The sequence below is a fragment of the Triturus cristatus genome, chromosome 10 (genome assembly GCF_964204655.1).
Source record: "Triturus cristatus chromosome 10, aTriCri1.1, whole genome shotgun sequence".
Lineage (NCBI taxonomy): Eukaryota > Metazoa > Chordata > Amphibia > Caudata > Salamandridae > Triturus > Triturus cristatus.
In genome coordinates, this window is record NC_140593.1 from 1244004704 (window position 1) to 1244023141 (window position 18438).

The 18438-nt window shown below is 49.1% G+C and overlaps 1 protein-coding gene across 4 annotated transcripts in view; it reads right to left on the reverse strand.

Annotated features, from left to right (window-relative positions):
- KDM5C (lysine demethylase 5C) overlaps positions 1-18438 on the reverse strand; it is a 601345-nt gene that overhangs the window by 130405 nt on the left and 452502 nt on the right. For all 4 annotated transcript variants that reach the window (XM_085629900.1, XM_085629899.1, XM_085629902.1 and 1 more), the window contains 2 exons: positions 12949-13128; positions 12601-12741 (listed from right to left, as the gene is read on the reverse strand). In XM_085629900.1, the coding sequence (XP_085486026.1) occupies positions 12601-12741; positions 12949-13128 (321 nt within the window). The remainder of the gene's footprint in view (positions 1-12600; positions 12742-12948; positions 13129-18438) is intronic.

Sequence of the window (18438 nt, forward strand, 5' to 3'; positions counted from 1 at the left end):
TTCTTCCTTCCAGTGCAGCATGGGCAGAGGGGCAGCCCACCTGATTGGCTAACTTGAATGTGATGGATGTTATTCTGCCCTTTCCACTTAAGGAAGCTACTTTCTGTGGATGTGCTTCTTGTGTAAGGACTGTCACAGTGTGTGCTTTTTTTAACAAAAAATTTGTACTTTTAGGCATTTTCTTTTTTTTTTTTTTTTTTTTTTTTTAGAGTGAGTGGCTACCCAGCAGTTTCCTCAATATCTGGGATAAGACAAACCTGCAGCTAGCCTCACAGTCGAATTTCCACATCAAATAGTGTGTTCAATAAATACGTGGCATCAGACTTTCCATAGGACACGCACATTCATACTTGAATAGCAGAAGCACTTCTATTTTTATGAAAAAGAATAGGTTTAAATGCCATAAAATTCGAACCACGTGGAACATTTCTGGAAATAATTTAATTAGGAAGATTTCACTTCATATGCAAAAGCATAAATATTCAAACACTGAAAAGGAATAATTCCCAAATGAGTAGTGTGTCATTTAGGGCACATTAAATGTTTCAGAAGATTAAAACATTCGATGAATCTAGCATGCACACTGGTGTTTGAATTTGACAATACAAATGACGTTGGTGAACAGCCTGTATTTCACCAAACTTGTATGCTTCAATAGTCAAATGTCGTGTAAATCTGTCTCTGTGATGATCAGCAGCAGTTATTAAAACTAATAGCAGGCCCGCGGGTAGTGATCCCGCAGGGGACTGGTGTTTTGGTAGACCGCAGAAAAAGGCATTTGGTTCTTTTTACCCCCTGTAATCCACCTGGAAAATTAAACGTGCTATGAAAGGATATCGACTCCTGCCAGGTTACCTCCCTAAAGAGGGCTCGTGCATGCACTCTTGCTACATTTTTGGACGACCACTCAATCGTTTGTGTGCGCCTGACGAAGTAGTTACTTACCTTCGGTAACGATGTATCTGTAAGAAACATACGTTAGTTAGATTCCTCACCTTAGAATATCCCCACGCGTTAGGCTGGATCCGGAAAGATTTTTGTAGCAATACCCCTTGCGCGTCGCTAGCCGTCGTCTGCAGCTCCGCGTCCGTCGTTGGCGTCGTGCGCCGGAATGACGGAGTAATTAGACACCGCCCTCGCACGCTGACGTCAGTTCTTGTACATAGCTTTCCGCGCCAGGAACGCAGAGCCATGCAAGAGACTGACACTGGTGCCAAAAAGTCTAGGGCCCTGAACAGGAGGACCTTAACCCTAGATGTCGGTTCGCAGAGCGGGGAGGATGGGTGGGTCGGTGAGGAATCTAATGTTTTTTACAGATACATCGTTACCGAAGATAAGTAACTTGCTCATCGGAAAGAAACAAGTTAGTTAAATTCCTCACCTTAGAATAGATACCCCAGCAATACCAACCCCGGTGAGGGTCTGCGAACCAAGATCACACCAGAAAGTCCTGGAGAACAGAACAGCAAGAAGCCATCTCTCCGGACTTGGCTGTCCAGGGAATAGTGCTTGGTGAACGTGTGCAGTGAGGCCCACTTTGCCGCCTGACAGATGTCCTGCAAGGGAACTCCCCGTCCCAGGGGAATAGTTGTCGCCGTGGACCGTGTGGAATGGGCTCTCAGCCCAACAGGAGGGTCCTTTTTCGCCAAGGAGTAACAAACATTTATACACAAGACGACCCACCGTGAGATGGTCCGTTTGTGTACAGCTCTCCCCTTCTTAGCACCTACGTATCCAACAAAAAGTTGGTCGTCCACCCGGAACCGTCTGGTGCGGTCCAAATAAAAGGACAGCGCACGTTTGGGGTCCAGACGGTGGAGCCTCTCTTCCTCTTTCGAAGGATGCGGAGGCGGAAAGAAGGTGGGCAAAGTGACAGATTGCCCGATGTGAAAGGGGGTCACCACTTTCGGAAGAAAAGAAGGACGAGTCCGGAGGACAACCTTGTCTGGATGAACAGAAAGAAAAGGAGGCTTAGATGACAGAGCCTGGAGCTCACTCACCCGTCTAGCCGAGGTGATAGCTACCAGGAAAGCAGTCTTAAGAGTCAGAAGACGAAGTGGACAATTGTGAAGGGGCTCAAAGGGAGCGCACATCAGAAAGGTCAAGACAAGATTCAAATCCCACTGAGGCATTACGAAGGGGACAGGAGGAAACATGTGAGTAATGCCTTTAAGAAAACGCAAAAAAACAGGGGACTTGCAAAGAGAAGGCTGATCAGGAAGCCGTAAGAAAGCAGAGATTGCAGAAAGATAACGTTTCAAGGTGCCCAGAGCAGAGCCCTGCTGGGCCAAAGGAAGAAGAAAGAGTAGAACCTCAGAAAGAGGGGCGGAAAGGGGAGCCACAGCCTTTGCTGTGCACCATGCCACAAATTTGTTCCACCTGCAGGCGTATACCGATTTTGTGGAGGGACGCCTGGCTGCCAGAATCGCATCACAGACTTCAAGAGGCAAGTCAAATAGCATCAACTATCGCCGCTCAATCTCCACGCATGGAGGTGGAGACTGGACAGGTTCGGGTGGAGGACCGTCCCCTGCTGCTGCGACAGAAGGTCCTCCTGAAGAGGCAGTCGTATAAGAGGATCGATTGACATACTGAGTAGCTCAGGATACCAGTACCTTCGTGCCCAATCCGGAGCCACTAAGATGACTTGGGCCCGTTCACGCCTGATCTTAAGCACTCTGGGCAGAAGTGGTATAGGCGGAAAGGCGTACAACAGACCGCAACTCCACTCGCGCCGAAAAGCGTCTCCGAGCGAGTGCCGCCTTGGAAATTCCAACGCGTAGAACTGCTGACATTAAGCGTTCTCTTCGGTGGTGAATAGATCTAACCAAGGCTCTCCCCACTGCAGAAAGAGACCTTGCGCCACATCCGAGTTCAGACGCCATTCGTGATCCATCATGCACCGTCGGCTGAGTTCGTCTGCTCTGGCGTTCAGAGAGCTCGCCAGCTGTTGAACCACCAGGATGATGCCCTGGTGTTCCAGCCATGTCCAGAGGCGCAGAGCCTCCTGACAAAGGGTACACGACCCCACCCCACCCGGTTTGTTGCAATACCACATGGCGGTGGTGTTGTCCGTGAACACCTGCACAACTCTTCCCCGGACAGAGGGAAGGAAGGCTTTCAGTGCAAGCCGGATCGCTCTCAGCTACAACAAGTTGATATGGAGTTGAGACTCCGCCGGACACCAGAGGCCTCTGATCTCCGCCTCTCCCATATGGCCCCCCCCATCCCAGGAGGGACGCGTCCGTCACTACTACGTGCTCCGGTTGGGGTAGGGAGAGGCATCTGCCCCTGACCCAATCGCGGTCCGTGAGCCACCTCTGCAACTGTTTCGCAGTGCCCTCCGAGATCAAGACATGGTCGGACAGGTTGCCTCAATGCTGGGCCCACTGAAACTTCAGGTCCCACTGCAGAGCCCGCATTCGCCACCTGGCGTAATGCACCAACAGGATGCAGGAGGCCATAAGCCCCAGAAGCCGCAGCACCAACCTCACCGAAACCCAGGATAGAGGCCGAAAGAGGGAATCAGAGCCTGAATATCCCGGACCCGCTGTTCGAGGATAAGCCCGGAACTGCGCCGAATCGAGAACCGCTCCGATGAAGAGGAGCTTCTGGGAGGGACTCCGATGAGACTTCGGCACGTTGATGGAGAACCCCAGCAAATGCAGGAGGTCGGCTGTAGTCTGGAGGTGGGAGAAGACTTGCTGGGGCGAGCCCGCCTTCAACAGCCAGTCGTCGAGATAGGGGAAGACTGAAACCCCCGATCTGCGCAGATGAGCTGCGACCACCGCCATCATTTTCGTGAACACCCGAGGGGCACTGGTGAGGCCAAAGGGGAGCACGGTGAACTGAAAGTGCTCCTGACCCACCGTGAACCGCAGGTAACGCCGGTGGGCCGGCAGGACGGGGATGTGAAAATAGCATTGGACTTGCAGGACGCCTACCATCCAGTCTCCAGGGTCGAGGGCAGCCAGATCCTGAGCTAAAGTTAGCATCTTGAACCATTCCTTCCGGAGGAAGGCATTGACGCTCCTGAGGTCCAAGATAGGGCTTAGGCCCCCTTTGCCCTTCTTGGGAACCAGAAAGTAGTGGGAATAGAAACCACGGCCTACTTCTGGACCAGGAACGCGCTCGACGGCCTCTTTGGCCATGAGGGCCGTAACTTCCTCCTGCAGAAGATTCAAGTGATCTTCCGATATATGGTGGCATGGCTGTTTGGGGGAGTTGTCTCGAAGAGGAGGGAGTAGCCCCTTCGGACGATTTGCAGCATCCACCTGTCCGAAGTGATGGATCGCCAGTGGAGCAGGTGATGGCGAACTCTGCCGCCCACTGGCGTGGAATGGGCCTGAAAGCTCGGACGGCTTTGAGGCGGATGCTGCCGGGGTGGCTGTGGACTGACCGGCACGTTGTACTCCAGTACCGCCACGGCGGAATCCACGTCCGCGACCGCGTGCAGGTTGGTTCTGCGGCCGGTGGCTAGGCGGACGTGAGGAAAGCCCCTTCCTTGGCCACGAAAGCGGCGAAAGGCTGAAGTTTGCGGCCGTGGGGCCGAGAGTCCCAAGGACCTGGCTGTAGCCCGGGAGTCCTTAAAACGAGCCAGAGCACTATCCGCCTGCTCACCAAAAAGGCGAGTGCCATCAAAGAGCATATCCATGAGGGAACTCTGGACATCCCCCGAAAAAGACGTGGACCGCAGCCAGGCGTGGCGCTGGAGCGCCACCGTGGTGGAAATTGCCCTACCCAGCGAGTCCGTGGTGTCTAGTCCACACTGTATGGCATGTCGTGCTGCATCTCACCCGTCAGCAAGCGCCTGGGAGAGGCGAGTTCGGGACTCCTCCAGACACAGGGACAGCACGTCCTCCACCGTATCCCACAGAGAGTGGGAGAAACGGTCCAAGAGGTGTTCAAAGACCGCAGGCCCAAACTCGGGGAAGAGAACAGCTTCTTTCCAAACTGTTCCAGCCTCTTGGATTCCCGATCCGGAGGGGTGGACGGGAAGGAGGATTGGGAAGTGGAGGCCTGGATAACCAGACTCTCGGGGTGGGGTGTTGGGACAGGAAACTGGGGTCGCCCGGAGCAGGGCGGTGGCGCCGGGCCATGTTCCGATCCACAGGAGGAACTGTGGAGGGCTTGGACCAAGTGCCTTGCAGAACGCCGAGGGCCTCATTGAACTGCAGCAGAGGCTCTGTGGAGCTTGCTGACAGTTGAAGCACCTCTGTGAGGACGTTAGTCCTCACGACCACAGCAGGCAACGGAAAAAAAGAACTGACGTCAGCGCGCGAGGGCGGCGTCCAAGTACTCCGACGACGTCATTCCGGCGCACGACGCCAACGACGGACGCGGAGCCGCAGACGACACCCAAGGGGTATTGCTACAAAAATCTTTTCAGATCCAGCCTGACGCCTGGGGATATTCTAAGGTGAGGAATCTAACTAATGTGTTTCTTTCAGATAGATAGTTTATGCCCCGGGCTATGTGGAACAGTGCGCCCCTGTCTGCCCCTGCCAAACTGCGAGGAAGGCGCACCACAAAGAACGGGGGTCAGTGGTCACATTTCTTAACACAGCTAACTCGCTTAGAAACATTTTACTTTTTAGCCTCATGTTTGTGCTTTTGAGTACCTCCAATTTTCACTTCCTTCCCTATGCATCATTTAAATTATTTTTTTAGCTGACTCCATCTTTACCAATAGTAAAGTTTTTTTTATTGAAATACACCCCCCACCCCCCCCCCCCCCCCCCATTTGAAAAATCGGTCACATCCTTGAGGGTATCGCTTTTTAATTAGGTGAAGCGCCTATGGTTGTACATCTACACTGGGCAAACTAAAGGGAAATTTTGGCCGGGAAATTCTATCCTCCTCTGAAGAAACACCCCATCTTTTTTTACATCTATGAAAGGACATTTTTCCAATACCGGCGATTTCACTCATTGGCTTCTATTTTCTTTGAAACGGAAAATCCATTAATAGAGAAATGTTTGCTAGCTTTTATGCCTGTAAAATATTTCCTGAAATATAGAGTTGGAGCTTGTAAAAATATAGCGCGTGTAGACACAGACGACTGACCACCTTGACAGATCGGTGCGCTTTTATTACCTGGGACTTTAAAAGCGAGGAACGCCCCAGCCACCTGTTTTCAAAGCAAATATTTGTCCATAGAACTGCCCTCCCCCTCCAGATGAAATGGCAGGCTCCGGACCGGCATTTACATTAAACTGCTTTGATAAATTAACACGCGAGCACTCAGATTTTATTTAATGTTTTCTGTTCACTTTACAGCTCTCTACGAGCTCCTGGCAACGCTGCCGGATCAGCTGCAGGCACATGTGGACAGTCAGGAGGAACTGGCCTTCCGATGGGACATGTTTGGGGAAAAAAGCCTCCATTCACTGGGCAAGGTAAAAACCGCAATGAAGTTGCTTTAGTGTTTCAAACCATCATAAGGAAAGATGTTTTGCGTGCCGTATAACTACACCAGCCTTCACATTGTTGCTCGGCAAAAAACAAAAACAGTCTCGTTTCTCTCCCAGCTCGAGTTCTGTCAGGGGTGGAAGTTATTAACAAGCGCGGCGTGACCCGAAACAGATGGCACACTGCGCGCCGCTGATAATTGAACAAAGAATGCGAGGTATGCAGCTGGCATCCAGCCGCGCTGCTGCTTGCTCCCGAGCTCCCTAGGCCGGAGGAGAGAGAAGGCGGGACATGCACCCGCTTTTAGCCAATTGTGTGCTGTCTTTCTTAGAAAGATGCACGCAAAGGCCAATTGCGTGAGCAACAAAAAAAAGCACACATGCGTGTGCTCAGAGTTCAAAGACCTTACTAGAAGCCTCGCAGAGCAGCACATGCGCGCTGGCTCAGGTGAGACCTAAAAACCACACTAAGACCATTCCAGACCAAACTAGTAGATGGCGGAATAATGCACAGCATGTGAATCCAGAAAAGGATTCATGATGCAAAACTGGGCAAACTTATCCAGTTATCAATGCTGATAACATTCTTAAGGTTCATCCCATGGCGATGTGGACCTTAGAGTGGGGAGGCGTTACTGTCCAAAAGAAGGTGGCTGTGTCCTCTAATTCCAGTAGAACGTCTGCTAGGGAATAATCTGGAGTCCTCAGCCTGGGTTGAGGTTGAGCTGAAGTCCCATGCAGCCATGTTGGGAATACCTGACTGGGTGTGTGTGAAAACAAGAGCACAGCGCTAAGCCCAGGGTGAAAAGAATTGGAGCCTGGAATAATGGCCCAACACTCCAAGAGAAAAGGCAATTAGTCTGCGAAACCAACTTCTACAGGGAGAAGACCTCTCAGCCCTGGAGGGAACTGGTCCCCAGGAGCTTGGGCCTTACATGGCATAGCTATTTGGCCAGGGGAACCCTCCAGGATAGATCTTTGCCAGGGACAGAGTACCTGTCCCACTCCTGAGAGCCTGAAACAGTGACCTGCTGACCAGGAAAAGGGAGATGTCAGTGGCTCCCACCAAACCTATTGGGAGGAGAAACTCCTGTATACGGAGGCCAGAGACCCAAGTCCGGTGCCACTAGGAGAGTGGTAGTGCATCAGCAATGGAGAGTTTACACTCTCATTAGTACGACATACCCCTAGCTGGGCATCTTGGCCAGACAAGGACTTGGGAGTAGGTTAGTCACCCACCTTTACTGTCCAATCATGTCCCAGAAGATAAGGAGATTTGTAACTCTTCTGTTACCCGTCAAGCCAGTGGCAAGACAAGTAACCACCTAAAGGCCTCCTTGATTCCACTGCCAGTAGTTGGGGTTCCCTTTGAAATGGTAGGGGTTGACGCAGTCGGTCCGCTTGACCTCCAACAGCATCAGGATACAGATTCATACAGGTGGTAGTGGATTATGCCACCAGGTATCCTGAAGCAATTTCAACGGGTACTGCTCTTACAGTTGCCAGGGCCCTCATCAGTATCTTTACTAAAGTGGGCTTTCCTAAAGAGGTGATGTCAGGCAGAAGTAGTAACTACATATCTAGCTAACTAAAAGCTGTGTGGAGTGACCTACTAGTTTACCTCTCCATCTCACCCATAAACCAATGGTGTCGATGAAAGATTCAACAAGACCATGAAAGGTATGATCATGGGACTCCCTGAAAAACTAAGGAGGAGATGGGATGTCCTTTTGCCATGCCTGCTTTTCGTCTACAGATAAGTACCACATAAAGGAGTGGCCGTTAGTCCATTTGAGCTGGTTTGGTCATCCAGTGAGGGGACTACTATGTCTAGTGAGGGAAGGCTGGGAGAGACTTCTCAAAGAGCCCAAGCTAGATATTGTGGACTATGTGGTTGGCCTAAATTCAAGGATGGCTGAGTACATGGGTGAAGCAACCAAAAACCTTGAGACCCGCCAATCGCTCCAGTAGCTCTGGTACGACCTAAAAGGCTCCACTGGTGGATAGGAGCCAGTCTGCGATCCAGTCTACTTCTCAGTCTTTATTTTTAAATAGGTTTCACACGGTGCCAGTCCTGTTCTTTGTGCTCCACCGACAGGCCCAGGTTGCACACGTCGTGGATGCCAGAGTAGGCATATTATGCCCTGCAACAAGGGCACTTCCTGAAAAGACGGTCCTTTATAGCCCCCAATTATCCTGAAATGAACATTCAAAAGGATTGTCGAGGGCAATGATGTTGATGTCTGCTCCTTCTGATTGACTGCCACAGAGTTGCAAGGTCGCAGGAGCAGTGTATGCATTTTAATTGTTGAATCTCAAGGTTGTAGACATTAGGCATCCATTGGCCGCATAAGTGTCAAAACTCTACAGAGCTCCGACGCAGTCCATCCTAGATAGATGGTGGAAAAAATTTAACAACAGGAGTAGTTGAACATGTGCATTACCTCAAGGAAAAGAAGATATAATGCAGACTACAGAAGGTTTCCCTGAGAAAAACTGAGAAAGTGCCATCTTTCTTGCATGGAATACCCCCACTTTTTGCTGAATTTACCCTGGACTCCTGCCAATCAGGTGCCCAGGGCCTATGTTCCTTCCCTAAAACACACAAAACCCAAACTGGCAAACCCTGGCCACATGTCAGCCCCTGCTAAATGGTACCCTAGGTACCCAGGGCCTTGTGACCAGGGAAGGCCTCTAAGAGCTGCAGCACTCCTTGTGACACACACACACACACACACACACACACACACACACACACACACACACAGCCTTTGCAGGCTGAGTGTTTGGGTGCTAGACAAAAACAAAGTCGACATGGCGCACATCCTGTGTGCCATGCCCATCACCTACACTGCCATGGCATACATCAGTCACCCCTCTAGCTGGGTGCCTTATGCCAATGGTGTGGGCACAGGAGCAGGAGCCCTGTGCCCCTACATTGCCCAGGTCCATTCCTGAGCACTGTAAGTGCATTGCTGCCATTTAAGAGTACATGGTGCTGAGAGCTCGTCAAACACTAGTTCCACAGCACCATAATGGCAACACTAAAGACTGAAGTTTGGTATCAAACATCTCAGCACATTAAATCCCACACTGTCATCAGTGTGGGTTTAATGTACCCAGCACCCCAGAGGGCATCTTAGAGGTGCCCCCTTAATCCTAACCTACAATCCACGTCTGCTCTGAGGCTGCCTAGGCTGCCACCCAGCAGACATGTTGCTGGACCCCTGGGTAGGAGAGCCCCTGCTCTCCTGGGCCTGCAACAATGCACATCCTGGACGAGGTGCTAAATCTCCTCCCCCAGGATGGGCAGGGGGAAGCTTCAAAGGCATGCCGCCTCTGTGAGCTTCCCCAGGTCTCTGCAACCCCCCACTCTGGCGGGAAGCTTTGGCCGGAAACCCCAAATAAGGACAGGGAATGTGCCAGCCTGCCAACCCCACCGCTCAGGTGGGGGAGGCGAGGTGAAGCACATCTCCGGGCTCTCGCCATCTTGAAGATGGGGAGCCCTACCCTATCAGGACTAGGCTACTGCCCCCCTCCCACAGGAGAGAGGCAGGATAGGGGGTGAACCCACCCCAGGACAGGGACCCATTGGTCTTTGCCCTTCACCTACCTGTAACGCCCCTAAATCTAGTATTTAGGGGCACCCTGAACCTTCCTTCCCCAGATTCCAGATTCAAAAAACTACAAAGAGCAAGAAGAAAGAAGACCTGCCCTGCAGCTTCTGAAAAGAAGAAGACACAAACTGCTTTGGCCCCAGCCCTACCGGCCCGTCGACCCTCGAACCTGCTCCTGCTCCAACCCGGCATCTCTTGTGGCCAGCAACCTCACCAACCCCGGAGGACCTGGCTACCTTTTGGCTCCAAGGCCCTGGGACTCCCATGAGTAGAGGCTCTACTCAAAAACCTATCTCTAATCCCTGGCAGCAGCCCGGAACCGCGAACCCAGCACACACTGCACCAGCCAAGCCTGGCCAGTGCCGGAGTGGACAAAGACCCTGAGGACGACCCCACGGCGACTGTGACCCCGAGTCCGGCACCCAAGGACCTCCCTCGACACTCCTGAAGAAGCCTGCAGCCTCAGAACAAGGTGCCCCCCCTACCGCGAACAACAGAGGGTAAGATTTCCCGACACCAAAAAGCACCCCTGCACGCGGCGCCCCACGGCCCCCTGTGCCCAATCCCGGGGTACCTACCTATCCTCCAACTACCCAACTTACCTCTCAAAGTGGTGGTGGCAGCTGAAGAATCCTCGTCCCCAAGCTTGCAGTTTTTTTCTAAACCGGAGATTTCCCATTGAAATCAATTGAGCGCCCGAAGGCTCAAAAGCACTCTGCACCCAGCCGCCCGAGTGGCCCTGGCAGTGAAAACTCTACACCTACCTACTTCCCCACATGCCCTGAGTAAGTGACCAGGAGCCCAGCTCCCACAGCCGCGTGGCTTGCCAGTCAGCAGCCACCAACCAAGGCACCCCTATCCCTCATAGGATAACATTGGGCCTAACTCTCTCTGCACCCGGCCGCCCTAGAGTCGCTGAGGGTGAACCAACTGTACCTACCTGACCCTGGGGGACCCCTGGGTCTATGCCCAGAACCTCAACTCTGCCAGTCGAGTACTTACCTTTAAACCGATAACTCTATTTTCCCCATAGGGTAACATTGACTGGCTTTTCCCTGAAATTTCTTTCAAGTGTGGACTTTGCAAATCTTAAAATATTCACCAAAAATCAGCCGAGTAACAAAAACGAAATTACTCACCTGCTCTTAGGTGATCTCCCAGTACTGGATCTTGGTGCCCAGCACTGACTCTGAAAAATACTTACAACGGTACTTACCCTTAAACTCAATTTTCTTCCATAGGAAACCATTGACTGTTTTTCTGTGAAATGTCTTCTAAGTGTCGATGTCTGCAATCTTTAAATATTCTTCAAAAATCGTATAATATCTGAAAACGTAATTGCTTACCTGTTTTGGATAAAGGTCCCAGTACTGAGTCTAGGCACCCAGTACTGGATTACAAAAGTAACGAGAACATACTGTACCTGTAACCTGAATTTTCTTCCATAGGGAATCATTGACTGTTTTCTTTGAAATATTTTCTAAGTGTCAACTTTTAAAATAGCTAAATATTGTTTAAAAATCATTACAGTAATTAAGTAGACTTTCATCACTTGATTGAGTACTGACCCAGAACTGAATCTAGGATCCAGTCCTGGAATTCCAAAAGTAATCTAAAGAGTAATCTGTTGCAAATAACTTGAATTTACCATTGAGCTCAATGTATTGTTGTGTTTAAAAATAGAGTTGCCTACTGCAACCACTTGTAACTGTTTACAAAAGTCTATTGCATATTGCAAAAGTATTTATATGAAACATCTCCTGCTGAGAAAGTATATTTTAAATCCAGGTGTTAGTTCTAAAATAAAACAAGCATATATTTTTTTTATACACAAACCATTGGCCTAGAGTTCAGTTCTTGTGTGTGAGACCATTTGCTGACTGAGTGTGTACAACAAATGCTTTACACTGCCCTCTGATACTGCCTTACTGCTCGACCAAGCTACCACTTTAGAGAGTAAGGTCATACCTAACTTTGACCTCTATCAGCCTCTGGGGGACTGTGGACTCTGTACACCCTGTACCTATTTAGGAACAGTATATACAGAGCCACTTTCTCACAAAAACAAATTGCAGAGTCCAGGCCCAACACTAGATGGCCGGAGTGTGATTAGAATGTGCATCTGCAGCCAACATATGATGTGAATATCCATCTACTTCATCAATACATTTCACCGCAACAACCACCAAATTCCCAAAAATAGATGAACTGTCCTTGAATCTATGAACCTAAAAAACAACAATCTGGTCACCCACAATTTCAACACCTCACTTTCAAGCTTGGGGCAGCCTCAAGGATCCTGCCAGCTCATCACATTGCTGACGCCTTTGGAGCAGGCAAGAGTTCCAAACAGTCAGACGGCAAAAAACGTAAGATGGTGGAGAGTTGCAAATAAAGAATAAGCTATTTTTAACGAACGCTCAGACAAATCTCAAAACTAAAATTATCACAGAATAATACAGAGCATGTAATCACCATTAAATGTTAAGATCCCCCAGCTAAAATGCAGGGTGATCAAAAAAAAATACTGCTGACCCCATCACTATGCCCACAAGAGAAAACAAAGTACGCACCACAGAGCCAGGGTCTCGGAGGTCCTGAGCAGACAAACCAAGCCCTTCGGTATCGGATTTATACACACCAAACTCCTTCTCTTGTTTCCATTTGGCTCTTTTAATACTGTCAGAGCCCGCGTCTGCACACGGGCACAGCACCTGTGGGGAAACCATGACAAATTAAGACAGCCTCTGAGAATTGAGAGAGGTGAAAATAACAGACAGGGCAAGAGTGGCGTTAAAAAGGGAAGATGCAGCAGTACAGAGCAAGTGAAAGAGCAAGTGAAAGAGCAGTCTAGGAGCTGGAAGAGGGTTTCAGGCAGCCATGAGCGTCATGCATAGTAGAACAGGCTTTTTTTATACTACCTCGAGTAACGTGTAACATGAATTCTTCTTCAGGAACGTCTTAGTAGCCTTCTCTCTCCACGAATGTGCAGTGGTCACCTGGACCTCTAAGTGCCGCAGTTCTTCTATCTTGACCGGGAGATCTCGTCCTACTGCTACAAGCCCCTCCAGGTCATCAAGGCATGGATAGTGGTCACCATTCTAGGAAAATCGGGTGCAAGACAAAGAAAAGCACTAACGCCTCCTACTTCAAGAATATTCCCAGTCAGCCATTCAGATTGATCGGGCCACTCCCACCAGAAACCCCCATACCAGGTTATCTTGCAGAGCCTTTACCCCGTTAGCAGTACTCCCAGGTGACATTACCGCCTCCGCCCTTGCCAGGTCACATATGTATTTATGTATGTACGTAGATTCACTTGAATATACTATTCTATCTATAATGCAACAAGGCAGCAGTGACCAGGCCGCCAGCCCTGCATAACAATCAACTCCGGTCATCCCGGCACCCTTTGGCCACAAACCTTTCATTAAGTTCAACAAGTTGACCCTATTGCAAGGAGGCATTCCGGGCCATTATTATCCATGTTCTCTACTATCACCAGCTACATTTAAAGTACCCCATCTGCCAGCCGTTGCTGTGTTTAACACGGTCGCCTAGCACCCCATTTCTTTGTTAACACTACACTACTTACCCATCCTACTGTCACAGCATTCCCTGGCCGGCACGACACTCACTACTGCAATACTACTTCTTGGTCAGCACTAAATGCCCCTTACTGACACAGCAGCTCTTGGTCCACACTAAAACACCCCACTGCCACAGCACCTCAGGTCAGCACAATAGACCCACTCTACTCCAACAGCAGTTCCTGGTGAGCCCTATGCACCCATCCTACCACCGCAGCACTTCCCTGGTCTGCACTACACACCCACACTAGTGCAACATTCTTGGTATGCACTCACTACGCATCTACCGTACTTCCACAGTTCGTCCTTTTTAATAAATGGGGTTCTGTTGCAGTACACCCCCCCCCCCCAAACACACACACACACACCTTTTGCCTGGCTTTTGATGTAGCTTTGACTGTTGAGTGCTGGGTCATTGCTGTCCATGTTCCAAAGACCAGTGTTCTTTCCCTAAAACTGTTCTACAATTGTCCCTTCAGCCCCCTGTATGTCCTAGTAAATGGTACCTATGACATTCGGGCTGCAGAGGATCCCCTAGTGACCCCTCACCTAGGCCATGCAGACTGCCCTGCAGCATGCATGGCCTGGGGCAGACTAAAACGACAAAGTCAACATGGCACCCTGCCTGTCAGCTAGCACTGTCTAAAGTCTAGGTACGTCACCCCTCTATCCAGCCTTTCAGCCCTAAGGCATGGTGCACTATCCCACAGGTGTGGGCATATCTGCATAAGCAGATATGACCCTACAATATTTAAGGCCATTCTTAGATATTGTGTCAGGGAAGCCATAGAGAGTACTTGGGCTGGAAACTGAAGTCTCGTTTCCCACACCACGATGGCTTCTCTGAACCCAGGAGTGTTTGGTACTAAACTGCTACTTTCAATAAACCCACACCAGAGATGTGGAATTTAATAAAATATCTACTTGTCCATGGGGCAGGTTGCTTCATAAATCTACTTGTCCTGTAGCAAAATCCGCTTGTCCCTTTTGTGCCATGTAATGCGGTGGCAAATTATGGAAGCATTCTCCTTATATAAGAGCTCTAAAACCACCTCTCTGATTAGGCTAGGGCTCCTTCAATAGTAGGGTTTGAATACTAGCAATTCCCTTATGTTGCCACATTTCCTCAGTTCTACATACTGGCGCTGAAGGTAATGGTAAGCAACAGTTCAAGGGTTGAAATGCCCTTTTGAGGCTGTGCGAACCTAATAACTTGCATGTTTTAAGGGTTTTCACCAACTCTTCTCTCTAATATTTTCCCATACAGAGAAAGGTTGGAAATTTACTCGACAATGTCAAACATGAAACTTCTTCCAGGGTTGGAGAAAAAAAGTGGCTAGAGGGAAAGTAATTTGCAAACACTTTTCGCATGAGCAAATCTACACCTGCATATTTGCTCATATACCGTTCACAAATATTTTCTAGGAGTACTATGTCTTGGCCTACTTCTGTAAAATCCTGTGAATTCACCAAATCAGCACTAAATGCAAGGACATGGGTGCACTTTTGAAACTTTATTTAATAATTGGGCCCCTAATTAGGTCTGGTGTTAACCATGAGCTTTTGTGTTTATTAAAATCCTGTCCGTCTTTCTCTGTCTATCGGCTAGCTTCACTGTGAGTGACCGCATTCTGTTCTTTCACAAGGAGCATATCGACAGTCGGTTTTATTCAGTGCGAGGAACTATTGTGGGACTGTGTGCTTTTTTGAGACCACATTTTTTTCGCTTCTGCCAATGTTTGTTATAATGGTGAGGGCCCGGCACCTCCCACACCATAAAGGTTTTTCAAAAACCATGCCAAAACAAGTCGCACATTGACAAAACCAAAAGGCCGACCAATCATTTCAGACCTACTGGCTTTACCAATGCTTGTTTGTTTTTGTTTCCCATAATCTTATTAAAACTGGTCACACTGATTTTCCATTATGAATATTTTTGGGAAATACTAGCAAACAATACTAAATGATGCTTCAAAGAAATTATACCTAAAATTTTACAGTAGTCTAGCTAAGTTTTTTGCATTTTTTTATGGACATTTCATTTTGAAAGCAAAGAATCATCAATCTTGCTTTCAAGCTTCTGCAAATATTTGCATCTAATGAAAAAGCATTCTGGGAGTGTTATACATAGCCCCATATTGGTAAGCATTCAAAACGTGTGTACACATGTACACATTTTTATACTGAAACCACTGTCAGTAGTGCAGTCTGAGCTTACAACATTTACTTGGAGCGCTCACCCTAATAATAAAGGCTTTGCATTCATGAACCATAAATACAAGTTTGAGCAGCATAAACACAGACACGAATAATACCTTAACTGCAGGTAATGAACGCCTTTCCCTGATGCATAATGTGGTACTGTAAACTGGCAGCCAAAGGGCTTGTGCTGTTGGGGGTTTCAACCTACTTGTCCCAAGGACAAAATACACATGAAAACTTGTTGCCCTTGACCCCAAACAATATGTCCCGGGCGTCGGGCTATATGAATTCCACATCCCTGCCACACTGATATCAGCGTGGGGTTTAAAGAACCATGTACCAAGAGGGCACCTCAAAGGTGTCTCCTGAAAATGTATCAACCCTGGTGTGGCCACAGACTGCTGTAGGCAGCCAGCCACCACAAGAAATGTTTCTGGACACCTGGGTCGAGAGCCTCTCCTCTCCGGGACCAGAAATCCACATCCTGGGCAGAGGGGTCACAGCTCTTCCCCCACCATAGGCACAGTGCTCGAGAGGGAAGCTTTAAAGGCCTGACATCTTTGTAATGCCTCTGGTTTACACCCCCACTTTGGGTGGGAAAGCTAGCAGGGGAACGTAGAAGAATATGAGGTGTGTCACATTTGCAGACTCCACCCCTAAGGTGGCGGAGGCGAGGTGAAGCACATCTTTCAATTACCGCCTTATTGACAATTGGGAGACCCCTTCAACCAGGGGTAGGTCTATGCCCCCTCCCACAGGAGGGTGGCATAGAGGGTGTAGTCACCTCAGGTTAGGTGCCCATTGGCCCTACCTGCTACTCCCCTAAAACGCCCCTAAATGTAGTATTTAGGTGGCTACTCCAGACCTGGAAACTAGTTCCCTGACGACTTAAGAAGGGCACAGAAGACGTCATGCAGCTAATGGCTTGGCCTCAGCCCTACCAGCCTGTTTCCAGCTTAAAAGACCCTGCGAAGAAGACGCCTGTCCTGCAGCCAGCTTTCTGTCCTCGACAAAGACCAGGGACTCCCAAAGACAGCTGATCTGTCCCTAAGGAACCTTTACTGGTGTCCTCCAGATTCATGAGTCCTGCCCATTCTGCACCAGATGCCTATGAACCGTGTCCAGGTAGACCACCGATACAGAACAGGCTCCCCGGCGATCTTGACCACAAGTCAGGTGTTGGCCGACCCCTCCTAAACTCCATGACAACACCTGTAGCCTGACTCCAGAGGCTCTACCGGACCACGACTAGCTCCTGTAAGAAGAATCTGATGTCTAAAGGCACCCTGCACCCAAAGCCTCTAGGGCTTGATGAGCTGAACAGACCGTGCCTACAACCCCTCTACATCTCTACTTCCCCTTGCAGCCTGTGTTTGGACACCTGCAGCCTGTTTGTTCAAAGCCAAGTCTCCACTGAAAAGCATTGGGCACCAAACGTGGAAAATACACCTGGGCGCCCCTGTGCTGCTGGTGGTGTATGTTTGGTGCTGATTTGTGGCCCCCAACTGTGCTTGATCCAACCCCCAAAGTTTGGCCCATGCAACCGATTTACCTACCTGCAAGCAGTGCGGCTTCAAGGACCCCCAGTCTATTGAAATGCATTGGGCCGAACTCCGGTTTTGACCTCTTCACCCAGCCGCCCCTCTGCCGCAGGTGGTGCAGTTTTGGTACTCACCTGACCCTTGTCCCATGCTGACCACTGGCCCTGAAGGCTGAAACAAAGTTGTGTAGTTACCTGTATAACCACATTATTTTCCTCCATAAGGTACTATTGAACTCTTTGAAAATTGCACGGCCAACTTTTGAAAGTCAAGCATTTTTCCTGCAAAACTTACTTACCTTATTGCAAAGATATTGGCCTTAAAATAAAACTCATACAAAGCTTATTGTTATAAAATTGGTGTGGATCGCCTTTTTGAGTTGTGCATCTGTTATTGGTCGATGTTGTGCAATAAACGTATTGCACTTCTCTGTTTTACGTCTAAGGCTGCTCGAACACATTACCACTTGTAGAGCACTTTGGGTTTACATTGAGCCCTGTACACTTCTGGGCAAATCTCTGGACTCTGTGCACGGTAGAACCACCTAGTGGCAATATATAAAGAACCAGCTTCCTAACACCTCCATCAACGGCATCGCATCCACAACATTCTTAAGCATCTTCAGCATCCTTCATCCCTTCCATCAGGACCACTTGAATAGGAACCCATTGCAAACAGGAAAGAGTGCCTGGAACTGCCGGGAGACTGCTGCATCTGTGGAGGAAAGGGATGCAGAGGACCTAGCTGGTCCACTTCACCCGCACCCTACTGGAGTGGGTCACCTAAAGTGATTAAATGACCGCAATACAACCAGCCCAAATTGAGCGAAAACATTTCTAAGTGCAAATTTGTTGAATTTGCCAATGCTTGCTCGCAGTTGCAGGAAATGCTTCGATTTACTAAAAATTGTTAATTCTATATCTCCGGGATCCTCCAGTGGATCTTTTTCGCTTAAGTGCCTAAAAATACATAAAAATATAGCCTATTTGTAAAAATCAGTGTCAAATTTCTTGAGTGCTTGGTCGTTTCCTTCGATTGTTTTGGTGCTGTTCGGATGCTCTACGCTCGTTCCTCTGTG